Source organism: Atractosteus spatula, chromosome 3 (genome assembly GCF_055471065.1).
Source record: "Atractosteus spatula isolate fAtrSpa1 chromosome 3, fAtrSpa1.hap1, whole genome shotgun sequence".
Taxonomy (NCBI): domain Eukaryota; kingdom Metazoa; phylum Chordata; class Actinopteri; order Semionotiformes; family Lepisosteidae; genus Atractosteus; species Atractosteus spatula.
Genome location: NC_142708.1, coordinates 9,711,565 through 9,737,924, shown reverse-complemented (window position 1 = coordinate 9,737,924; position 26,360 = coordinate 9,711,565). Strand labels below are relative to the sequence as shown.

General features: G+C 41.7%; 1 protein-coding gene across 1 annotated transcript in view; it reads right to left on the bottom strand.

Moving 5' to 3' along the window:
* The window catches only part of atp8b1 (ATPase phospholipid transporting 8B1), a 53,683-nt gene that overhangs the window by 8,763 nt on the left and 18,560 nt on the right, over positions 1-26,360 (bottom strand). Inside the window, exons 2-19 of the mRNA XM_088909874.1 lie at positions 15,488-15,661; positions 14,813-14,910; positions 12,848-12,961; positions 11,468-11,566; positions 11,145-11,206; positions 10,617-10,689; positions 10,394-10,464; positions 9,250-9,332; positions 7,936-8,094; positions 6,875-6,963; positions 6,441-6,631; positions 5,094-5,302; positions 4,696-4,739; positions 4,219-4,375; positions 2,576-2,764; positions 1,487-1,599; positions 917-1,081; positions 92-203 (exon numbers count right to left, since the gene is read on the bottom strand). Coding sequence (XP_088766000.1) covers positions 92-203; positions 917-1,081; positions 1,487-1,599; positions 2,576-2,764; positions 4,219-4,375; positions 4,696-4,739; positions 5,094-5,302; positions 6,441-6,631; positions 6,875-6,963; positions 7,936-8,094; positions 9,250-9,332; positions 10,394-10,464; positions 10,617-10,689; positions 11,145-11,206; positions 11,468-11,566; positions 12,848-12,961; positions 14,813-14,910; positions 15,488-15,641 — 2,182 coding nt within the window. The 5' untranslated portion in view covers positions 15,642-15,661. The remainder of the gene's footprint in view (positions 1-91; positions 204-916; positions 1,082-1,486; positions 1,600-2,575; positions 2,765-4,218; positions 4,376-4,695; positions 4,740-5,093; positions 5,303-6,440; positions 6,632-6,874; positions 6,964-7,935; positions 8,095-9,249; positions 9,333-10,393; positions 10,465-10,616; positions 10,690-11,144; positions 11,207-11,467; positions 11,567-12,847; positions 12,962-14,812; positions 14,911-15,487; positions 15,662-26,360) is intronic.

The window sequence follows — 26,360 nt, the reverse complement described above, 5'->3', positions numbered from 1 at the left end:
TTGAAGAAGATTTATTTGGGAACCCTGAGGAGGATGAGGACGAGGCCATGGGATTCTCGCCAAAACACGGCTCATAACCATGAAAATCTACCTTTCTTATCGCCTGTCAAAACCCAGATTTTGATGTCAGCCTGGGCTAGTTTGGCTATAGTCTCTGGGACCCCATCTTGCAGCTTGTCTTCAATGGCAGTGGCTCCAATCATCTGCATAACGCAAGTAAGAAAGTGGTGAAAAATGCTCTTTTGTAACAGCCGCACACAAGAATGCATAGTGTTGAATGTGTAGTGCTAACGCCATCTCGTGATCTGACTTTATGAACCCCTTTCAGACTACTGACTGTGAAAAGGCACTAGAGGAAATAGAACTGAGTGATAAAGCTGATAATTATATTGTGTGAGTTGCTCTGGCCCAAGATGTTAAGAAAGTAGTATTTGAGCCGACCATCTTACATATAGGCTTAAAGTACAATTTCCTTTGTTGGGTTTCAGTTTTATCCATGACATTGCTGATTCAAGCCTGGGTCACTTCTAGAGCCATTTGTGACCATAATTCCCCATACAGCCACGTACAACTGGCAAAGCCCCACCAAGGAAGGATGGCTGGTTTTCAGCTACAGTCCTTTTTAACTTTCTACTACGTGTCACTCGTCTAGTCAGAGCTAACTGTATTCTGCACCCTGTAGCTCCCAGCTGCGACTCGAACAGCTGGACAAGTCTGCATGTCCTTGTTCTCTTCTTGTAGTACAGATGCCTTTCCCAGAAAACCAAGTCTTAAACAGACTGGGTGGATATACATACTGAGAGGGATTTAAAATGCAGCAACTGCTATTGGTACCACTAGTCATTTGCTGCGTATTTAGTACATCTCAATAAAAAATGGCAGCTTTGTTTTAAAACAAAATGGAAGGTGAACTTACAATCAGGTTGGTCTCTATTTGCTCATAGACCCGATCCAGAGCTGCCTCTCGGTTCTGCATGACAACACTGGCTTCCTTGTGCTTCCTGTTCCAGGCTTCAAACACCTCTTCACTGATGTCTTTGTAGCATAGGCAGAGAGTGCGAAGAGTCTCGCTTGCAAAACTCTGGCACAGATAGAGATTGCAATAAATGATATAGCCTGCAAGTCACTAGATAGATCAAGCTTTCTAAAAACAGAACATCTGTCAATATATATTCACAGATTTCACAACTAGATGGACTAGACAAATCCAGATTCTACTACTGTAGTTTTTTTCTGTATTGAGCATGTCTTTTTCAAAAGGCTGTACAATATTACACATATACAGGCATTTATATGAGCCCTTTCAGAAGTAAATCGGGTTTGAACATGAATCTGCAGAGAAGAGTTTAATTAACGTGGCATGAACATGAATGTCTTTTTGTAATGCAAAGAAACAGTGTGCATCAAGTCATGTGACATGTATTACTTAATCCAAAGCCCATATTGTAGATGCAAAGTACAGCAAGAAACAGAGTAAACCACTTACATCCAGAGCAACCTGGGTAGTGTCCGTGTTCGGGGAATTGCTAGCCAAGCGTTCATACATCACAGTGTCTGCTCCCTTACAGTAGAGGCGGATTCTGCCATCCGGGAATCTCACTGCAAACAATAATGTGCTTATTTACAAGGAATCTGAGTAACAGTAAAAAGTATCTTACAAATTTTAAATGAGGATAAAACGAAAGGAAATTGAAGAAGAGCTGCTTTTTATGTTGATGTAATAATAATAATTTCTTCTTATAAATTCAGTATCACCGATTATTTTAGCTATATCCACATGATTTTGGGATTGGGCGAACTGTGTTCTTCACATCTTGGTTTACAACTATGAACCTTGTGACCGCACACAGGGGAGGGTGAGACTGAGAAAGTGCAGGCAGGCCCTACGAGGAGGGGGGGGGGCAAGCAGGGCCATTTGGCCTGGGCCTCACCACACAGGGGGGCCTCACCTCAGCCCAGGGTGCCTGGTCCTCCACTTGAACCCTTTGGCTGCGTTTCTCGATACGTGTCGAATTTGGAACTTTTATCATATACTGTGATTCTCGACTGAAGTCCACGGCTGTGGAAAAAACGTCCCCCTTTCAGTGCTGAATCTACCCTTCTTTAAGAGTTTCAAAATACCTGCCTTACTCTTCCCATCATGCCATGCTTTACATTAAAATATTTTTACCCCTATTCCAAAACAATGAGGGGGCCTCACAATGTGAAATGGCTTGAGCCTCGTCTGGGATCTCGGAGGGCCTGAGTACAGGCAGACTGTTCTTAACCCTCCCACCTCCAACAGAAGAGTCCGCCGGCACTTCCGCCACAGGTCTTTAAACACGTCACTGGCGCCATAACCAGATATTCAGAATCCCTTTCTCTATTCAGCATTGAACATTTTTTCAGAAAAACTAATCATCCCTCTACAAGCAAATTTAATGTGTTTAATGTGTTGAATTAATCACAGTGAAAAGAAAGCCAACGTATAGCACTGCCCACGATACTACAAGTGTCATATTTTTAGAATGAGCTCTCAAAAATTACAGTAGGATAAGCATACAAATATGAAAGGCTAAAAATGTGGGCAACTTACGAATAATTGACATTCGCTTCCTGTCACTGTTAAAGTCTAACAGTGCCAACATGGCATAGGTCCTTTCTTCCCCCATCTCACTGATGGTAATGGTGTCTTGCGTCCGTGACAGGAAGACGTATCCAAAATTCCTTGCAGCAGTGACAAGTGCTCCTTCATCGGGAGAGGCTGCCTGGTAGACCAGCTCATCTGAGGGAGTAAGCACCATGCCAGAGGGGTTAACACCGCGTTTTGCAAATCAGACACAAACCAAGTTCCCTTTCTCCTGAAGAGTCAGTGGAGCTACCAAAACCCTTTTGATAATCTTCTTAATAAAAAGGACTTTCTGAAGTTTAATGACAATGAGAGAAACCTTCATATAACCTTTTGTGTAACTCACACAGACTTCCTTAACCATTAGGAAATGTGAATATTCATTTTGCACCATATAAAAAAAATGTCATGCTCCTGAATTTAATATCTTAAATCAGTGTAGCGCTTTTCATCCCAAAGGATCACAAAGCACTTTACAAGCAGCTATTAATCCATCACTGAAGCGTAGCATCCAGCTGGTGATGATCTCTTTCATTCTGTGCCAACAGCCCCACTCACTTGTTCCAGTGGAACAGCAAGAAATACGTTTTCCAGCTGAACTGAAGAGGAAATTCAGGGACAGCAGCCCCAAAGTGGAATTTACACCTTTACTCTTAACAGTACTATGGGATCTCTAATGACCAAGTAGTCAGGACCTTAGGTCTACTAGGTTTCAAGAGGGTGGTGTTACCCTCTGCAACAAACCTTTGCCCACTAGGTGTCACTACCATAAGTCCTGTTAAAATCTTGGCATGAAATTACTATTCTTCTGTACATGATCTCAGGAAGAACTTCTGGGGCTCTGTGTTGTTGCAAAAGGATACAACAGCTTTATGATAACCCAGAAATGCTGAATATTTTTTTCGGAACAACTAAGCATTGCAGAGGAATTTGTAAATAAGCAAATGTATTGCGTTTAGTGTGTTAAATGAATTGCAGTGAAAAGAAAGCCAATGGATAGCACTGGTCCTCATTACCATCTAAACACACTGTACAAACTACAGTAGTGAAGCTTACATTGACATATGACAAAACAGACGACTGTACCAATGAGAGGAGGCTAGCTGTGGTACAGCTGAGACACTGGTGATTCACTGTTGATCAACCTCAGGTTACTTTTAACCCTCACAAATATCTAGGTTATATTAAAGTGTCTTAAGGTGTTAAGAACAAAGAATTTCACAGGGTGATTTCACCAATTATGTCCTGTCATAAACTGAAAGTCCTGCCAGTAGAAAAAGCACCTGAACTCTGGGCTTGTAGCCTTTAATAACTGTTGTACAACAATGCAAACTTCTTGGAGTTATTCATAATTTATATGCACACATACATATGTGAAATTCTCTGTTGGCTTTATGTATAAATGCAGAGTGTTAAGTGACGTTAATGGTAATGACAACCCACTGAAAACATGTTGGACTGGAGCTTACTGGTAACTGGGGAAAGTCATGATGGATACATCAATCAGCAATCACAAATTTCTGTTTGGACCCCAGAAAGACTGAATGGACCCCCAAAGTGTGGTGCGAATGAGACTGCAGTGTCGGAACTCGCCGTCGGTTCAGACTCACCATCTTTCTGCTCCACCATCACAGTGTGGCAGAGCGACAGCAGTTTGAAAAACTCGAGCACCTCAGGCTCCTTTCCAGCCCGGATACAGGAGGGCAAACGGTGGTCGTAGAACTTGAATTTCTTGTCGACATACGGATTCCAGCTAAAATCCACGGGCTGTGGAAAGAGGCCAAAGAAAAACGGAAATTGGTATGGCGGCGCAGTGGTTAGCATTACTGCCCCACAGTGCTGGGGCTCTGGGCTCAGTTCCAGACCTGGGGTGCTATCTGTGTGAAGTTTGCATGTTCTCCCTGGGCTCTCACGGGTTTCCTCCCACAGCTCAGAGACGTGCTGGTAGGCTAACTGGCTTCTGGGTAAACCTGGCCCCGGTGTGAGTGTGCAGTTTTCTTTGTGTGTGCCCAGCAATGGCTGTACTGGATAAGACCAGGATTTTATTCTGAATGTTCAACTAGTAGCACTAACAAAAAACAACTTACTACCATATTTTCCGAAGCCACTCCATCTGTGCTATAGGGGTCTCCTGGGAAAAAAGAGGGAAAAAAATACATCTTTAGAAGTAAGTTGTATACTAGAATTTTCATGTTGCATATTACTGTATTTAGACCATCATGTGTTAAAATATCCTGAAATCGTACTGCAATGACTATTTGGAGAAAAGCATTTAGGAGTGGTTTGTGAGGTCTATAGAGCACTTTGTGCACAGTGTAGAACTGTACAAAAACAACAGTGCAGGCATCCTATGCAGCCACGCTGTTTCAGCTGTTTTTTTCTGGACCATGGGAATAAGTGGAGATAAGCTATAAAGCGGGCACGCATGCTGTGGCCCGTTACCCAACGCGAGGTGCTAGGCTCTGCGTCTGGGGCAGAGGCGTACCGTAGGTCTTGCCACTGATGGTGCATTTCTTGAAAGCCATGATGTTCTGCGTGAGGGTCCCCGTCTTGTCGGAGAAGATGTATTCGATCTGCCCCAGCTGCTCGTTGAGGGTGGTGGTTCTGGCCTTGGCAGGGGTGTCCTTCTCCGAGTAGTACATCTGCAGGTCCCAGTTAATGAACCTGCTCTGCCCCAGGCGAATGGCCTCCACGCTTTACAGAGACATGTCAACACAAAGAGTCACTGTATACCCTCACCTGGCAAACATGTGGGGCACACTTATTTTAATGAATTTGAATGAATTAGAATATCTATTGTGATAGACCCAAAAAACAAAGATACACAATGTATATAATTTAGGTTATATCAGAATGCACCTGCATCAGAATGCAAGTACTATACAAGGGGAGATGTATTCTACACTGCTCCAAACTATTGTCCCCATATCTTGAGGTACAGTAACTCTTCAGCAGGAGAATGGAGTTCCTGTTAATCAATACCGGCCTACAGCTTTCATCCTCTGTCTGTCAACATGCAAGACTTTTTTTCCCCCCTTAGCACCAGAGTTTACTCCACACTGTAACGATCAGTAACTTGCAAGTGGTATATTGCAGGCACATACCTTGCATTGTTTTGTTATACAAAAGCTCTTCTGGAATCTCCACTCAAAGCTTTTTACTGATAATGGGGACTTTCCACCAATGTGTAGCCCCCACCTGGATGATGTGACGGCAGTCAGAATGCACCAGTACGCTCACCACACACCAGCTCTCCCACCAGTGGGGAGGAGAACAGAGTGATGAAGCCAGTTCAGAGATGGGGATTATTAGGAGGCCTTGACTGGTAAAGGCCAGTGGGTACACCCCTACTCTTTTCGAGAAACGCTCTAGGATTTTTAATGACCACGGAGAGTCAGGACCTCGGTTTTACGTCTCATCCAGAGGACAGTGCCATTTTACAGTACAGTGTCCCCGTCACTATACTGGAGCATTAGGACCTGCAAAGACCGCAGGGTGAGCACCCCCTGCTGGCCCCACTAACACCTCTTCCAGCAGCACCCTTAGCTTTCCCAGGAGGTCTCCCATCCAGGTACTGGCCAGGCTCACACCTGCTGAGCTTCAGTGGGGCTGCCAGTTGTGTGTTGCAGGGCGATATGGCTGCTGGCACTTTAGCTAAAATGTCTTTGAATTGCTAAGCAGTGTGGATAACAGAAATCATATATATGTAAAAAAAAAACTCAAATGAGATGGATATTACACCAAAGCTCGCTTCCTAGATTTTAATCCCACAGTGATCCCGAAAAGGAAATATCAGGCAGGAGGGAAAACAATGAACAGCTTGTTGCCTCACCTTACATAGAGGGAAATGGGCACCATGGTGTTCAGCACAATGATATATCCCCAGAAGCTGAGAAAACCTCTGTAGGAGGAACTCTGATTCTTGCCGTCGTACAAATACCAGGCAATGCTGCCCATCTCCTCATACCAGAAAGTGTGGCCAATGGCTAGGCCAGCTGCCACCAGGATCAGGAGAATGAAGATCTGTAGAAGTCACACAAAATATAAGAACCTCATTCCTGGACAATGACAGCAGTGTCAGATTATCTTTGTTTTTCTTTTCATTTAAAAAATTGCAATTTAGTAAGGAACACCATCTTGTGATCTCCAAACACAAATATACGTCATTACATTTTTATCTTAATAGTACTTGAATAGCTTGAGGTCTTAAAGCTTTTATACATCCGCAAATAACGCTGACGTTTCAAAAACATGTACTGTACTTACAGTGTAGACCATGTAGTTCATTAACTCATCTATTTTAGTCCTTTTGAATCTGGTTTTGCCGCCATTCCTCATGATTTTGGTGTCGGAGCCTAACAAAGGAAAAGGGAGAAAGCGAGATGATGCTGGGAACGTTGCCAGTATTCCGATTTTAAAAAGCTTCCCGTCTTTTAAAACCAGGTTTTAAAAGGCCAATTTAATAATCTGATCACGAAAAGCACAGAATAATATAACATCCATTTCCACAAATCAGATTTCTCTAAGGGATTTTCTTTTCTGGGGAGTTGTTTAGGGAGATAGTAATATTATGTTATTGCAAAGGAACAAGTAATAGGTTTATTCCATGTTGAAAAGAGAAGAAAGAAAACACAACGTTTCGGCTGTGGAGCCTTCTTTAGGTGTGTGATACACACATGGAATAAACCTGTTACTTGTTCATTTGCAGCCTACGCATGCAATATTATATTATTATTATTTGCTTACACTCATTTCTGGCTTTTCTGGACACTCCACTCAAAGCGCTTTACAGGTAATGGGGACTCCCTCCACCACCACCAATGTGTAGCCCCCACCTAGATGATGCGACGGCAGCCATAGTGCGCCAGAACGCTCACCACACACCAGCTATCAGTGGGGAGGAGAACAGAGTGATGAAGCCAATTAATAGAGGGGGATTATTAGGAGGCCATGATTGGTAAGGGCCAATGGGAAATTTGGCCAGGACGCCAGGGTTACACCCCTATTCTTCTCAAGGAACGCCCCGGGATTTTTAATGACCACAGAGTCAGGACCTCGGTTTTATGTCTCATCCGAAGGACGGTGCCTTTTTACAGTATAGTGTCCCCGTCACTATACTGGGGCATTAGGACCCACATGGACCGCAGGGTGAGCGCCCCCTGCTGGTCCCACTAACACCTCTTCCAACAGCAACCTTAGCTTTCCCCAGGAGGTCTCCCATCCAGGTACTGGCCAGGCTCACGCCTGCTGAGCTTCAGTGGGGCTGCCAGTTATGAGCTGCAGGATGATATGGCTGCTGGCACATGTAGAACTGGACAGGGACCTGCCTGCGTAGATGACCAAGCCGTGGCAGAACTCGGTGTTCCGGACCGTGCAGCCGCGCAGCAGCATGTTGTCCAGGTCCAGCGCGTACCTCTCCTGCCTCCACTTCATGATGCCAATGAACTTGTCCAGCCGGTTGTTCGGCTCCTCACACTCGATCATGGCTGCAAATAAAATGAGTTTCACACTGCTCAGGCTCAGGCCTGTTTTAAATATTTCTGCGCATTTCAAAGGCAAGCTGAGGGGGGCCTTCAACGGCTTTCCACTTTTGGAACGGGCCATTGCATTGGAGCGCAGACGCGGTCGACGTAAATCGGTTCATCAGGAAAGGAGAAAGAACAGTTCAAGCGGAACCGCAACACTATTTTTATATTTCGGGGTTAGAAAGAATCGGCACTGATAAGTGCATTCCAAACCACAATGGAAGTCAAATGTCCACAGTAACTTGTAAAACATCCAATTTACATCACAAAAATGGACGACATTTTCAGGTATTCATAGCGCCATATGCCACGGCGAGGCCAGGGGTTTGCGACAACTTTCACAAAGTTCACCATTTTGTGCTTGATTTGGAATTTGTGAAATTTTCCTAGACCGTCAATAAATGTATTTTGTTACTGAGATTTAATAACCGGCCTGCGAAAGTGGAACTGCAGTTCCCCTTTAATTAAGGGGGAGCATATCTCTTAGGCACTCTGTACAGAATAGATTGTCGTTGGACTGCATCGTTTCAGGAAAAAAAGGAAGAAGCAATACTGCCTGTGTGTATCTTAAGCAATACGAACAAGAGTTTGCCGAGGTTTCTGGGAACAGAAATAGATCTACACTATTAACGCGAAACAACGTGCTGCTCCTTGATGCTTAGATTTAAATTGCTATCAGATGCAGAGATATTATTTCTACGAACTACAACAATACAGTAGCCTTGATAGTAAGCTTTTGCAAAATGAAAGCAGCTTTAGGAAAATCAAGCCAGTGCAAAGTGGAATGTGGAAGAGTGCGACACCAAACTCACAAACCCTGAATCCACAAATGAACTTGAAATCAACACGTTCCCTGAAACGGGACAAAGCAGCTACTAAATGAGGAATCCAAAGAACACATGAAAAACACGAATTCTCTTATAGATTGATTCAGTAAGCACCTCAAAGACTGTCTGACAGAAGAGAACACCTTCCAGTGAGAAAACCGTGAAGAGGACAACTACACATACTTTAAGGTTATTTATTCAAACCACATGGTAACAAAACGTGAAATAAATATCTGGCTTTCACCAAACCATCTAACATTTTTAAAAGTCTTATCACCATTGTACATACCATCAAAATTGGCCAGTTGATGTTCTGTTTGAAGTCTTTCATGCGTTACTTTCAGGCCCATTTTAAATTTTAAATTGGTCTCTCTGCAAGAGGAAACAATATACTGTAGGAGACATTTCAATACAGTACTATTAACGGACTGCAATGAGTGGAGTCTGCCTGGATAAAGCTAACCACTGCTTTTTTTTGTGCTTTTTAGTATTGATTTCTGATCCTCCAAGTCAGCCACTCTTAGAAAATTATTTCAATGGGAGATGGCTGTTTGCATTTAGGCCTAAATGCATTTTTACATGCATACTTTTTTCCCATCATCTCTTTGGGCAATATCTCATCATCCAGCCGTTTTCTAACTACTTTATCAAATACAAATACAGGGTTGCTGGGGAGCCGGCAAGCAACAGGTGCAAGGTGGGATACACCCTGGATGGGACACCAGTCCATCTCGGAGCACACATGGGCGCAAACACGGGCTCATCACACCAGGGCCTATTTTTTCCCAGAAGCCAATTAACAACACACCCTTGAGATGAAACCAGGGCACTCAGGGGAAACATTCATGCAAACACGGGGAACAGAAACTCCACACAGACAGTACCCCCTGTGGAAATGAATCCGGGCCCCAGCGCTGAGAGGCACCAATGTTAACCCCTATGAGTATCCAAGCCACAGGCCCACACTTGTCTGAGCATTCCTCTCCTTGTCTGTACTCACTCCCACCAAACAGCCAGCCAGCTCCCCCTGTGCAAGTCTTAAACTTTGTCACAAACCATGTTTGTCCAAAAGGGGCCTTGTCCTGAAATACTTTCATAATCCCTTGTAAAAGGTGGAGACTGTGGCAGCAAGTCAGGAGAAAGCACTAAAGCTATTCTGTCATTAATTGATCAAAATCTTGCAAAACAAAATCAGAAGGCTGTTGCATTCCGAAGAATTTAAATTATGACAGTGTTCCAGTTCATTTATCATACATCAAAATCAAGCATTTGGCATAATGTAATATCAGTCAGTCCCAGATCCACTTTGAGATCTGAACAGTAAAATTTAAACTCGGAACAGTATGTTTCAAGCTCATTTACTTTTTCACACGTTTGTATGACGATTTTTTAGATTAAATCAAAAACAAGAAAAAACATAAAAAGGGCCTTACCCATCAAGTTCAGCTGTTTCTACATAACACAGACTGTTTGGTTCTGAACTGGATAATAACAGAATATCAGCCTAAACAGAAAAAAATAAATGAAATAATATTAAAAGGTGTAATATAAAATGCAATAAAGTTACTAAAAAGAATGTTCACACATTATATCATTTTCTGGAAAGCTCAAAGGTCTGGATATGTGCTCCAAGTAAAAAAATAACATGGATCTTACAGGAATAAACTCATTTTTCTTTAAGCGAACTACATCCCCAACTTGAATTTTCTTCCACTTAGATTCCTGGAACCTGTAACAAATGCCATACAGAAATACACGTTAGAGCCACAGAAACATTCTAGCCAGCAGTTATTGTCAGACAGAATTAACAGAACTACTGCAAATAACCTTTTTGTTTCATGAATATCCACTAAAGACATGTATATAAGCATCAGACAATAATCAAGCAAATATGTTTATCACTGTCCCTTCTAATCAAAGTACAGTCTGTAATCAATCACTAAGCTCTCACATAAAAGGACTCAAGCTTCTTTTGTTTGTTTTGATATTTAACTATTAGTGATACAATACAAGGGGCATGTTTGTTTCTGAATTAATGTTTAGCCATAAAATATTTCTGTAAGTCTTAAAAGAAGCCACACATCATAAATTGTAGTTATTCACATCTAGAAAATAAACCAAGTAGTGTTCACTCTGTGCTCAGTGCTACTAAAAACAGAATATCAAAAAGAAATTGTACACCACCTGCCATTGAACAGGACTTCACATTTTCTGTTGTTAATTTCTTTATCCATCCTGTGACGGGCCTAAAAAGAAGTTTTTAACAGGAGAAATGAAGCTCACTGAAGTCATCAATGTACATTAAAATCCTGAGCTCTTTATGTTACAAAGAATATATCTACAAAACTATTCTGCCTTTGCTTTTCTAAACTTCAGCAAAAGACCTTGTGGTTGTACAAGACACAAAACCTGCATCAAATGAGGACATATTGTCTGTATCGTAGACAATCCTTCTTAACTTTTCCTTAAAGCAGGCGCGTCAAACACAAGCATTAGAGAGTGCATACCAAGTCATCCACTAAGTCTTTGATGGCTGTGATTCCCAGCACCAGCACTAAAGGCACCAGAGTAGTGTACCAAGGCAGAGTGGAGATTTCAGGAATAATCTGAAAGACAAACACAGAAGTGCAATAGAGTCCATATACTACTCCAAAAAGGCATAAAAAGCACAACTGCCCCTAAACTATGCCATGCTTTCAATAAACGTCAAGCGTCACCAGAAAGCTGTTACACCTTAGGAGTAACCCAAAACCCAATATAAAGAAAATCTCAGGAGTTTGTTCTTCAACAACAAACCCTGCTTGGGGGTTTTAAGGTAGCTACATGATCTTGGTGCCATGTTATGAGTCCCCACATTCCATCTGGGGACATGGTCTTATCTTAATCGTAAGATGTCCCAGTTGCCGCTGTCCAACAATTTTAGGGACTGACACAGGTGTCTTGGACAGGGTCCCACATGCTGGTGGGAGGAGTGAGGACATAATCTGAGAATGGGAAATATGTTGCAATGTTTTGTCATGCTTTTCAAATTAAAATCGGTTTCCTAAAAAAAAAAACCATGATTGGTTATTGTCTCTTTCAAACTGCTTGGAATTAGTTTCCAAAACAAAGTCGAAACCATGTCTCCCTGCAGATGCAAAGAGAATCAGAATTATCGGGCATGAATCAGGGATCTATTTTTTTTTTAATATTGCTTAATTCAAAGGAAAATTCTGTTTCCAACCCATCAATCTAACAGCTCCTGTTGTCTGCGATTGTGGGTGGGTCTGTGGCTAAGGATCTCTGCCTCTGCCTGTGACTGGAAGGTTGCCGGTTCAAATCCCGCAGCCGGCAGAGGAATCCTACTCCGTTGGACCCCTGAGCAAGGCCCTTAACCCCAGCTGCTCCAGGGGCGCTGTACAACGGCTGACCCTGCGCTCTGACCCCCAGCTTCTCTCCCTGTCTGTGTCTCATGGAGAGCAAGCTGGGGTATGCGAAAAGATGAATTCCTAATGCAAGAAATTGTACAGGGCTAATAAAGCAACATTATCACATTATTATCATTATCAAAACAGCCTCTACATTTCACTCCCCATGTGGCTATACCATGTGCATTTTCAGATCTTTGTGACCAATGGCACTACATAAACGTTACCCATTGTCACTGTGCTTTGTTCACTTTGACCACTGTGTCAGAATAAAGAGATCTGCTGGGTGTCAGACTGACACGTTGACAGCATGCCCCGTTACTGGGCCTGACGGATTCTTCTCTCGCTTCATCACCACGCTGTGGTACGAAGAGAGCCCAGTGGATCTGTTTGACAATGCCCATCCACGACTACACGAAGACAGTCTCCCCCATGCCTCGGCTGGAACAAGCCATGTGCAATGACCTTTCAGTTACTCACCTGTAAGATCAGCAAGCCAAGGAAGTAGAGGTTGGCAGCTCGATTGAATTGTTCAAAGAGGTTCAGGGGTAGAAATGTCAGTGCATTGTATTTGTAGGTTTTGATGGCATTCCCCTGGAATACAAAGGAAATATAATGCCAATCTTGCTCTCTTGAATTTAAAGGAAATAAAAAATCTGCATTAACACAAATTCACATTCATCTCAACACATCAGCATCTGTAAGGGTCTTATTCATGTATAAAACAATAAGTTGGAATAACATCAGTCATGGAATAAAGTTATAGGTTAAAGGTAATGAAAAACACTGAAGGGCATGAAACTCCACAGTCAGCATGACAATGTGGAAAAGGGCAGATCAGTTGCACACTTCCTGGTAACTTGTGGTTAGAGAGAGACAAGAAAAAAAAGACACCACTCGAAAAAACCTTCCAGGTAGAAAACTATTTTAGTGAACTGGCAGAGAAACTTTGTTTAAACAGGTCAGGAAAAAGGTGTATGAACGCAAAGCAGCTGATGGGGGGAAAAAAAGACTCAGTGTCAAAGACCTGCCACGCATTCCTTTGGGAAATTCCAGTTTGGCAATGTTGATGTTGTCAAGCAGGAAGTTCTATCTAACTTCTGTGAACTCAACAACAGAGTCAACTGTAGCTAAATCGCTCTAGGGCACACATTAACATCATCGAGCCAAACATGGGGGTGGAATATTTGGTAACAGCTCACTTCCTCGTTCATTTTTTTTTTTTTAAAAAAAGCAAGAGCAAATTCAAGCACATGCCAAAAGACCACTATCAAATAGTACATAAACTAGAGGGGGTTATTCAAACCATTCAGCACGTTTCATTTCTAGCAGCTCATTGAAAAGAGGAATCTTGTCCAGCCATTTCCTAAAAGAAAGCAGCGTATCAGTTTGGACAACAAGCCTGGGCAGCTTGTTGAGGACTCCCACAATCCTCAGTGTATTCTTCCTCACTTCCTGTGATTTAGCTTCGAAGAAGGAAATGGTGCAATCGTAATTACAAAGACAGAGTAAACAAAATGCTCAATAGAAAGGGTTAAGAAGCTCACATTTTAGAGAATAAAAAAACTTTGAAGATAATTTAAAATGTACACAGACAAAATTTGATAGACAAAAATGCAAATATTAATCATCTTCATTTAGCTATAATACCTCACAGTAGTGGCCAGATCCAGGTTTCTTTGCCATTATTATTTAAAGTAGATTTTCAATGCTTTTAAATGGTACTTTAAAGTGAAATATAACATCCAGTTTTATAAGCCTTATATAAAAAATTCCCAAGACTCCCAATAATTTTGCATCTCCCCTTCTATGAGGGTCTAGCTACCACTGCTGATAAATGCTCATGCTTGATGGAATCAGAAGTGACATAATTTTCTGCAGAAAGTAAATTAATCATTCAGTCCACTTCTTCAGAATCAGCAATGAAATACAAGCTGGAAGACACAATCGGAAATTACGCAGAAGTGCTTTTAAATCTCTGAACAGGAGCCGGTTCTTTAAACAAAGAGCTGTGGGAGTATGGAACAGGGTACCTAGCCATGTTGTTGAAACAGATACCCTAGCTTCTTTCAAGGAATGGCTGGGTGAGATTTTCAAATGAATTACAGTAGCTACTAGCAACTAAACAGTGTAGATGTGTCCAACGGTCTCCTCACTAATGCCTTCTCAAAACAGCCCAAAACAGATGAGCTGCATTATCACATTGTCAGTTATTGTCTTCACTGTTGCTACACACCAGGTTTTACACATAGCTTACAGTACTTTATGTACTGAATTTTCATGGTCATAACCGAGTTTGTTTTTGAGCATTTATGTTTGACAAAATTCTATGCTAACAGGCCACATCTAAGAGAGGAACTCGTGTAGTCAATGAAACCGTCGTATCAGTCTTCCTTGAACTGAGAATAATGCACAGCATAGTTACGAACAAAAGACGGAACTTACTGAGTATTTACTCTGCTTTATGCAGAGAAACTTCTTTTTCTGAAACTCTGGCAAATTGTAGAAATCTTTATCATTTGCTTTAACTTTCCAGGCGCCCACTGTAAAAAAAAAAAAGTAAAACAAACATCCTCTCACTTAACAGAGCGGACACAACTGTAATAGATTGCCTTTTTCTACCCACTACAAATTTATAAATCTACAACAGTAAATACCTTCAGAGTTAACTTATGATGTGAGAAATTTTTTAGATTTACAGATTTTCGGTTTACCTTCCCAAATTATAATTTTGTGGACAAAACATTGTTGATACCTCTATCAATACACAGAAGAACAATGTGCGTTTTTCTTTAAGCAGACACCGTAAAATCATGTATTAGTTCTTCAACCACTGCTGTGGATCCTATCGTTATAGGAACTGATTTTTCAAAAGTAATCTAAAAAAAGGCAATGTTTCTAACATGAACAAATAGAATCATTTTTTTAAAATAGTGTAGGTTAGATAAGCCTAAAAATCCTGCATCGACACATCGAGTAAAACCTGAAAGTAAAAAGGTAAAAGGACTTTTTTTTTGGTCTTCATGCTGAACACAGATAAACGTGAAATAATCTGTCGAGTCAGATAGATCTGAATGAAATCAGCACAGGAGGAGGTTAATACTCGCCAACATTACACACCTATTGTCTCAGGTACAGTCTCCTGCTGTACCTGGCTATCTTCAATGTCTGTCCTCTCATCAAGTTCGTCATCTGTTTCATCATCACTGTATGGCACATATTCATCATTGGGACCCAGAGAGTCCTCTGAGTTTACCCTGTTACTGCGATTCATGGTGTCAGGAAGGGCCTTCACTGAGGGGGAGAAAGAAAGATTTAGACATTTTTCAAAACACAGAAATAAAAGAAATGTGACTGATTTGAAAATTCAGTGTCTGATTTGAAAAGCTAGTGAAGTTTTGAACAGCTTACCATTGTCTTTAATGAAAAATTCAAAAGGTGTTTCTGCACACACACATGCCATTAATGCAGTATGGGATTGCACTGTCCTGAATAACCAATGTGAATCACAAAATAAAATTAATGTCTTTCCTGAATTCATTAAGAAATGAACGTGATCTCAATGAATACAATATGTAACTGAAACCAACTCTGCAGTGTTGTGTTATCGGAAGTCATGGTCGCCGTTTCACATTGTGCTCTCTGCTATACTTACCTGCATTTGCCTGCCTGAAGAGTGGCATACACAGGCTATTCAGGAAATACATGTAAAAGTAGGCAGCTCGTAATCAGTGATTCCTGATAGAAAGGGACAATAGCATGTCTTACTCTTGCTTTTCTAAATTTTAGTTCACTATCCAACAACTAAAAATGCAACTAAGAATAGGAAATATTGTAAATATTTCATCTTGTCCTGGGATTAATGTTTACGCACTGTATGTTCTGTTCTCTTCTCATTGTCAGAACACTTCCTTTACAAGCTCATTGTTTTTTTTCCCCCTTTAGATCCTACCGAGTTGTGCAAGAAGCCTGCTATTCATGAAACACATCAATCAGATACAGGTAAAGATCACCTTTCCTATTCGGTTTCTTTCTTCTGGATGTCTGAGTCATACATTCAGGAGATTGCTTAAGTAAATACTAGCTTTGGAACAAAAAGTAACTGAACTTAACTGAACCGCTGGTTTTACAGTATATTGCCACATACTGTACTTTGTTTACCTTTGAAAACAAGAAAAATGGAATTACGTAAACCCTGCTATACTTTCCATGCTAGAAGATTTTTGAGAACTTCAGGTCTACAATTTTACAATTGTGAAATCGATGTATATCACAAAATTAAAATTTCTAACTGCAAAGTATTTTTATTCAATGCTTTGTTACATCTACAACTAAAAGCACCCTATTTAGCATATTTTAGGCATTTTAAGCCTTCCTCAGGAAATATCTTTAATAAGAACAATTCCTTGCATTTATATATTGCCAGTCCAAAGGGGGGTCTCAAATTTGTTATTCTCTTACATGTAAAAGTCCCATAGCACTTTACCCAGAAGACAACAGTCATACAGCCAGCAGTGAAGTGCACATAGAAGACACATTGTAGCCACCAAAAATCTCCACTGTACTGCACATCAAGTAGGGACGCAAGGCAAGATATCATCCACTGTATTGAGGGACAACATCAAGAACTGTTCAAGCCCTTAGTACTACAGTAGGTGTAGCCAGGACACTACCCCTGGTCTTTCATCAAGTGCCCTGGAGTCTGGAGTACCTTTAATTTTGGAGCACACAACTCCAGACTGAGCACAAAGCAATGACAGAAGTGAGGTTTCTCAGTCCTAAGTGTGTCCAGCATTTCATATTCAACATCCATGAACATTCTGCTTTCAACACCAGCAGGCACTCTGAAGGAACCGCGGCAGGTGTCATGGGAGAAAGCCAACATTACGAGCGAGAACCTGCCGTCTGACAGACTACAGACCCAGGACCCCGGTCATCATCAGTCCACAGGCAAACTGGTTAGGGAAGACACTGAAACACAAAATACTAATCCCTTGATATGATCACAGCAATCAAAACCAAAACCCTGCTTATACCATTGGCCAACAATGGGCACTGCTATGCCACTGGAATACATACAGTACACCAAATAACACATGGGGTATCTTCCTTACCACGGACACGCACGTACAGATGGCCGACGCTGCAAATATCCAAATGCCAAGCACAAGCTGCAGAGCTGCAAGAGGCTATGAAAATTATCAAAAGTATTTTAGAAGTACAGTATGGAATCGAAAGGAACAAGTCAAGTTTTATTCCATGCTGAAAGGAGAAGAAAAGAAACAACGTTTCGGCTGTGGAGCCTTCTTATCTTTTCATCATGGAAAGAACCTTTACTTGTTCCTTTGCAGACGACGCATGCTGACACAGCTCCCTGCTTGGACTACTTCAGCAGAGGTGAGGGCAAGTAGGGGAAATTACTATAAGAGAAAATAAGAGCCACAAAACATTCAAAGCCAAAACAGGAAAACTGCTGGTGGCTTTTTTTACGTAATACAATTGGTGGTTGTATTACAAATGTTTTCTCCTCTCCTACCCAACCAATGCTTCACTCAAAAGTCAGCTAAAACGGGTCTCTTCCTTGCTTCTTTATACTTCAGAACTCTGAAGTGGGGCAGACAGCTGTACGAAAGAAAGTCCTTGTTAAAGGACTCTTAAAACAATGTAAATGGAGTCAAAACTACACAAGGATTTTGGACAGTAACTCAACCTGTCTCCATCTGTCAGTCAACGCTAACCTGAATAAGACAGTACTAGGGTAGATCCCCAGTTGTCTTGGGCAAAAATGAATTATTGCAGCGGCACAAACTGTGCTAAATCACCCTGTGATAAATACAGCAGTTACAAAAATGCTGCAGTCTCAACCCTGCTGCAGAGGCTTTAAGCATTAAAACCAAAACAGTATGGGAAGAGCCGATTTGAGCTGCTTGTTATCAATAAAGCATGCAGGTGTTCCAAAGAGAAACTGCATTTTACTGCAAGTGGAGTTAGAAATTGCATGGTTATAGCCATCGCTAACACCGCTTTCCTGGAAAACAAAGCACATTCTGTGACGATGTGGGAGTTCTCAGGTGTTTCGAGACTTTCAGAAATTTCAGGATTCAACAAAATACCAGTGAATACTGGAGTTGCCGTAGTGGTTTGCTTCCCAGCTTGTCACCTTCAAAACCAACGTTGAGAGCAGGAAGACAGAGCCCTGAGACTGCCGAGGTCATGCTCATTTTGTAGTTGCCACTTTCATGGCTTTGTTCTGGAAAACTGACAAAGAACAGCAGCAGAACAGATTGTTCTTATTCAGTCCGTTCCAAATGTTATGTTTATGTAACATTCCTACTGCCATTTGAGCCTTTCTGGACAAACGTGAAAAATGGATAGCTCACATACAGTACAGTCTCGTTATGTTTGGTATTGATCTGACCTTCTATTACTAAGAAGTAAAATTCTATGGTGTTTCCATTTCCACTAGCCATATGTTTTGTATTGTAAAGAGTATAGGGATATGTACAAAACTTAAGATCAGTTTTCTGATTTTGGGGCATTTTTATAAGACTTTCAAGCACTGTATTTGGAAAACAAAAAGGAAGGGTAAGCCAGGTTCTTTGTCTTGCTCCCAGACTCAGGACTACATATCTAGTGTCAATACTGGCCTAGGGCCATCAGGTATCTGTTAGTACATGGCGTCTTCCCAGAAGATCCCTCCCTCTTCAATACCACCACAAAACCGCACTATTCCTCTCTTCCCTTTGCCTGTCTGGAGACTGGAAAATTACAAATGGGCGACGGAGTGTATGGTGAAGTCACACAGTCCGCAACCTGACCAGAGGTCCTTTTAGATTGGAGATCCTTCTAACAATGAAATGAGAGGTTGATCCCGACACTGAAAATGAAAAGGAAAGCTCAGCTTTTCTTTTTCTGCTTTTTAGCATGGGAATTGTTCCATTCACAGTTCACACGCTGCCAGACCCGCCTACTCAAACCTAACAAATTTCCACATGAATACAGACCAAGTCCAGGTTGTAGTTTTAACTGTCCCCTTACACTTTCTTTACAAAAAATTTGGGTAAAAAATAAGATGGTGCCAAATGTTTTCCATCTGCTTCTACATATGAACTGGATGGGAAGCCCTAATTGTTCTATCAAAGCCTTTTCAATGTCCTACTTAAACAAGCAGTTGTCTCGATTATAAAGAAATGGATATGCGTCTGCTATCACTTATGTTGAATTAACTTGGACTTGTACAACAGCACCCTATAACACCTACAGTAGCAATGATACTGATGAGCCATTTTTTTCACACAAGATAGGGGCAAAACTCCAGATCTCATGAGAACTTGATCTAATGTTCTATATACAATTCCCTCAGATCACATATCATGTGTTGGACACTTTCCGGAGAGATATGCAATGTTTCAATTTGCTGTTCACTAAAGAACTTGTGTAGAGTTACGAAGTGCAAATATAGTTCATATGACTGCATTTTTTGGATTTATGTTGATCCACAGCTTTTTAAACCTTAAATGGGAGTATTACTGAAAATTTAAAGACATGCCATACTGGAAATTCTGTTTAAAAACATACTGAGGATTGGAGAAAAAAAGACAGGCAGTTTGGCATTAATACGGTGAGGACAATACAGAAAGTTAATACTGAAAGGTAAAATGATTACATTTCCCTTACACACACTGTAAAACACAGTTTAAATATTTATTGTGATAAACAAATTACCTTCTGAGTGCAGTCAATTTAGTAACGAATAACTGAACCGCTGCCACTAACCAAATGAATGTTATACATAACTCTTTTAATTAAATACTGCTTAGTCACAATCCACACAATCGCATGTAGTGCGATCACAATGACTAATGTAACAAACCAGGATACTAGGTCGCCTGTAATGAGTCATTTTTCACAATAGAATAAACATTTTCAAGATTTCCCACATAAAAATAAATATCATTTTGAACACAAAGGGTTCCATATCACATTAAAAAATAAAAGTTTGTTCATTCAAAATGAAAAATTGATAGTAAACACTCCAAAGCTTTTTTCTTACAACAAGTCATCCAGTAATTGAGTGATGCCTCTCTGTCTCATCAATCATTACAATAATTCAGCTGAGAATTTATCAGACAGCAGTGTCCCTTAATCACAGTACCAGCAGATATTCCCTCAGCATCAAGCATCACTGTTCGGTTTGTGCACTTAACTAGTTCAATGCCCCCTGGGACCATGACTGACCACAGCCTGGATATTTAGTTCTGCAAGACTGGCAGGTGAGGGGAGCTGAAGGCCTAGCGCCATGGGCCAGCGACTGCCTGCAGCCAGCAGGGGACATGATGAGACATGATGGGACATTCCCCCTGCAAGACTCAGCACTGCCAGCAGGGGGAGCCACGTTCACCTGCCACTGGCCTCCTTCTCAGTCCAGCTCTGTTCCGATGAGGATTCGTAGGGGCAAGTCCCGTTTTACTGGTTCACAAGCCTTTTTCTGCCTTTTCTGCCTCTTTCAATTAGAAGTATCTGTAGATGAAACTGCAGAGCAAGATTTTTTCATCCATTAACAGGAATGCCATCGAGGCACTTGAAACCACATCTAAATGTATAGAAGAGCTGTGTGATGCATGTGGCCTCATTAAAAAATACAACCTGAAACCTGAGCACAAATAGATCCTGTTCAATGCTTACTTTACAGGCTAAATCAAAGCTCATTAACCTGACTCAATGAGGCCTGTCCCCTGACAACTCCAAATTTCTCCCACACCTAATCCACTTAATCCACCTCCATTCAGAAGACATCTTTTTACCCCTAAACATAATCTATGGGTGGAGAAGCCTGAAACAGCTGCTCATATCCCTTTGATCCCCGACTGCACATTCCTTCCTCAGCTTGAGCTCAATCCCCTAATTGTCCCACCAGAGCCCATCTTTCCTCTTCTGCCTGGTCCTCCAGCACCCAAAGACAGCTGCCATGCACTCAAATATGAGAAAGAGAGGATCTTCCAATACTGCACTCTGACCCCTTACTTCTGTTCCATGTGCTGGGTGGTCCACAAAGCAGGAATCATTTTATGTAGGATCTTCACTTGACAAGAGTTGTCAAAGAAGGGGAGGCCACGTCTGGAACTTAGTTACTAGTTACTTCGAGGATCTCATCCAGAAAGAAGCCAGGGTATCGGCAGGGCTGGATTTTGGTGTTTGTAGGCCCTGAGCACTTGCACTTTCACACTTTCACAAACCACGTGATTGATGGAGCGAGTCGAGCGACCATCACTTCGATACTTCTCGTTTCTAGAACAGCCGCTAGATAGCGTAGGATTAGAGATTTGGAGCACCTAGAGTCGATCGTAAGCATGTTGTTTCAGCACGTTTTTAGTTAGTCACTAGTGTCTGACTCCTTCATAGGCCCTAATAATTTTGTAGGCCCTAGGTACTGTGCCTACAGTGCCTAATGGGAAATCCAGCACTGGGTATCGGCTTCAACAACATGGCCGAAAAGCTTGTTATACACTCCCGCAACCCTTCAAGACAGCTGAGGGAGCAGATCAACCAGTCTGTCGAGTAGTGACGGACAGCTGAAAGGAGAACTACATCCAAAGTGTTGATGCAGAGCCTAAGCAAAAACATTCATCCACGAGCAGAGAGCTGCTTCATCCTGCAACTGGGAGCCCATCCTGGAAACACAGACCACAAAGCAGGACCACGCCCTGAACTGGCATCACAGGATGTGCGTATACACACGGACATGACTTAAACTAACACACTTTGCTTTTACAGGAATGTGAGAGGTAACAGGAGCAGCCAGTAAACACCACACAGATCCAAGAGCTATGAGGCAGCAGAGCCAACCATCACACAAAGCATAAACAGTATAAGAGAGGGTTTGAACCACAGTAAACATGTGGACTTTTAACAGGTGTGCTATATTTGACCGAATTGATCAGATACTAAAATGTACTTGTATGTACATGAAAATCTAAGAGCTGATCAGACTGAAGCCAACCAGGTTTAAAAAGTACAAAATTAAACTGAGAACATGTGAAAATGTAAAACATGTCTATATTTCACGACATCCGGAACCAAAATAATTTATAAAAGCATTAAAAAATAAAAAATGTATTTAAAACCAATTAAATCAGAACTGATTTTGATAAACATATGTACAGTGCCTTGCAAAAGTATTCACCCCCTTGGACTTTTTCACATTTTATTCCGTTGCAGCGTGGAACCAGGATGTATTTGACCGAGACTTTTTGCCACACATCAACACAAAGCACTCTATAATGTCAAAGTGAAAAAAAAAATTGAATGCATAAGTATTCACCCCCCAGAGTTAATACTTGGTAGGACTACCTTTTGCAGCAATTACAGCTGTGAGTCTCTATCAGCGTTGCACATCTTGACACTGGAATTTTTGCCCATTCTTCTTGGCAAAATTCTTCAAGCTCCAAGCTGGTTGGGGACTGTTTGTGAACAGCAATTTTTAAGTCATTCCACAGATGCTCGATGGGATTGAGGTCTGGTCTTTGACTGGGCCACTCCAGGACATTAACCTTTTTGGTTTTAAGCCACTCCAGTGTGGCTTTTGCTGTATGTTTCAGGTCATTGTCCTGTTGGAAGATGAATCGTCTTCCAAATCCCTGTGCTCTTGCGGATTGCAGCACATTTTCCTCCAGGGTTTTTTCTGTACTTAGGTCCACCCATGTTTCCTTCTATCTTTATGAGTTTTCCAGTAGCTGCTGCAGAGAAATGTCCCCAAAGCAGGATGCTGCCACCACCGTGCTTCACTGTAGGGATGGTTTTCTCAGTGTGATGTGCTGTGTTAGGTTGGCGCCAAAAAAAGTTCAATTTTGGTCTCATCAGACCATAGAATCTTCGTCCAAATTGTTGAGTCTCTCACATGCCTTTGGGCAAACTCCAGCCGAGATGCGATATGATTTTTTTTTCCCCAACAAAGGCTTTCTTCTTGCCACTCTTCCATACAAGCCAGATTTATGAAGTGTACGTGCTATTATTGTCTCACGCACAGTTTCTCCCATCTCCGTCATGGAGGACTGTAACTCCTTTAGAGTTGCCATAGGCCTCTTGGTGGCCTCCCTAACTACGGCTCTTCTTGCCCGGACACTCAGTTTTGGAGGACAGCCAGTTCTGGGCAGATTCACACTTGTTCCATATTTTCTCACCTTTTTAATGCTGGACTTCACTGTGCTTCGAGGTATATTCAATGTCTTGGAAACTTTCTTATATCCTTGCCCTGACTGGTATTTTTCAAGAACCTTGTCTCGGATCTCCTTGGAATGTTCCTTGGTCTTCATGGTGTAGTGTTTCCTTGGAAATCCACTACCTAAGTGGGGAAGCTCCCAGACACAGGTGTATTTTTCTGAATTCATGTGAAACACCTTAACTGCACACAGATGGACTCCAGTCAAGTAATTCTGTGACTTGGAGAAGAGAGTTGGTTACTTCGGAGGTAACAGGTGTGTCAAAGCAAGGGGGTGAATACTTATGCATTCAATTATTTTCTGTTTTTTTATTTATAACTAATTTAGTACAATGTCTGGATTTTTTCACTTCAACATTACAGAGTACTTTGTGTTGATGAGTGGCAAAATTTCTCAGTTAAATACATCCTGGTTCCATGCTGTAGCAATAAAATGTGAAAAGGGGGGGGTGAATACTTTTGGAAGGCACTGTAAATATACAAGCAATCCACGCAATAATAAATAAAAGGTTTCTGGGCATTTACCTTTGTGTGGTATAGAGTAGCTCTACTACTCGAGTAGCTCTCTAAACTGCCTATCTGAAATTGATATTTCTGGGATGATCACTTTCTGAAAGGTTTTGACATTCATTGTTTACAGAGGTACAATGAAATTGCAAAACAGATTTTCATATACAGAGTTATGGGAACAAACTCAGTTCCTCCTCCTTGTTTCATACAGAACACGCTATATTTGGCTGAACAGAGCTCAGGTGCATAACCCTATTGTTCTGCAGGAATGCTGCTGAAAATGATCAATGAAAGCTTATAGGTGATTAAGCGCCAGACATCGGCCTGTAATCTATAATGGAGGATCTAAAAAGAGTCCCTTTCTTCTGCAATGATGTGGAAGCTTAGGGGATCTATACAGAAATTCTTTCTTCTAATCAAATTTCTCTCCGTTCTTAACATACGCTTTCCTGGGTATTTCATTTTCAAGTGCTAAAATGTTTGACAAGTCTGTCGAGGACCCAAACATTCAACTCGGGGCATCAGGATCCAAAACCTTGCTTTGTGCAAACAATTCCCACTTAATTAGAAAAACTACAATGGGTGCGCATCGTGCTGTTGTAATTTCACGACAGATAGCCTTAGGAAGCGTCATTTGAACAACAAAATGAGACTTTGAAACAGAAGACAATGTAGAAAGGTGTCCACTTACACTGCAGCCACACCCCAGGATGAAAGGCCTGGACCACTACCTCCATTAGTGTAGAGCATCCGCATTCCACTAGCTCAGCACCATCCACATTTTGCAGCAAAACCTACACCAAAGCTTTCTTTTCCTTAGTCTTGTCCAGCATAACTGCTCCAGCAGGAAGTGAAACCTCCGCCCTTTAAAGCTTGCCATAAGAACAGGTTCACCGTCAACATTTGTTTTCTCTGGCGCTTTGCTTTCTGTAGCGACCAGCCAACAAGCAATTTCGTTTTCTAAAAAGATGAGAACTACATCTCCAACGTCTACACGCTCTTGTACTTGGTAACATTAGCATTAACCCAAAACATTTAATGCCAGCTTCCACTCTGCTGTAACACTAAAGCCAGCATTTCTTGTTGTAAAAAGCCGGTAAGATTATTCCAGTTTTGAAACGGATGCCAGTGTAAGGTGTTCTGCGAGTCTCTTACAGTAGGCCTATATTCCACCAGTGTGGGACTTGCTGAATGCCTGTGGTTCCCAATCTTGGTCTGATGACCCACACACCTGCTGGTTTTTGTTCCAGACAAGCCCTCAGATCCACAATCAGACCCTCCGTTAACTTACTACTGATATGATGAATGTGAGCTGTTTGTTCCCAGCTCTTACACATGTTGGAGCTTTGACTGTGGTATTTTGTAAGTGAAGTAAAACCCCCAGTATGTGACTGAATGCTGAATGTGAACTGAAAACAAAATGCAAACATTTCAATGAACACCAGCAGGTGTGTGTGTGTGTGTGTGTGTGTGTGTGTGTGTGTGTGTGTGTGTGTGTGTGTGTTCACCGGGACTAGGACTGAGGACCACTGCTGTAGGGGAAGCAGGACTGGTAAATGGGTGAAGGCAGAGAATCCCCCTGACTGCTCCACTTTGCCACATCGTCACATTCCAGTCAAACCGGTTTAACCTTCTTCTGCTTGTGAAGCATACAAACAAAGTCAAACGAGGAGGGACAGAGAGAGATGAAGTGAAAACTTAACAAACAAAACATACTCAAATGCACAACACAAATGGAGGGTATAAAATGACATATTCAGGTGCTGTCGCAATGGAGGCTGAGAGACACAGGAAGTTCTCTGTCCCTTTGTTAAGGAAAAAAAACCAAGAGGCAAGATGTTTGGTTGAGGAGCACTGAACCTATATTCGTTACTTCAACGTGCGATGTTGCGCCATGTCGCTGTTTTTGTATCGGTGCCTGGGCTTAACCTCGTCACGACCTGAGCACTCGCTCCAGCACCACAGACATGCTACACGTTGGAGAAGCAGGAAAGAAGCCAACCCAAACTAACGAAACGAAAGTAGAAGAAATATTACAACCAAGCGCATCTTTAATCTCTCGCCCTGGCTACTCCATTGTGATGTTTTTTTTAAATACTTAAAATTCTTTCCATTTCTGCCCAAAGCAACAGGAGAAACTTGAAGAATGTAGACACCTCCCTTCCTCACCTCATGTCTGATATGCATGACATTCTAAAAGAGGCTGCTGGTTCCAAGTGGTTTTAATTCATCATTACTCAGCACTACATCAGACCCCATCAGAGA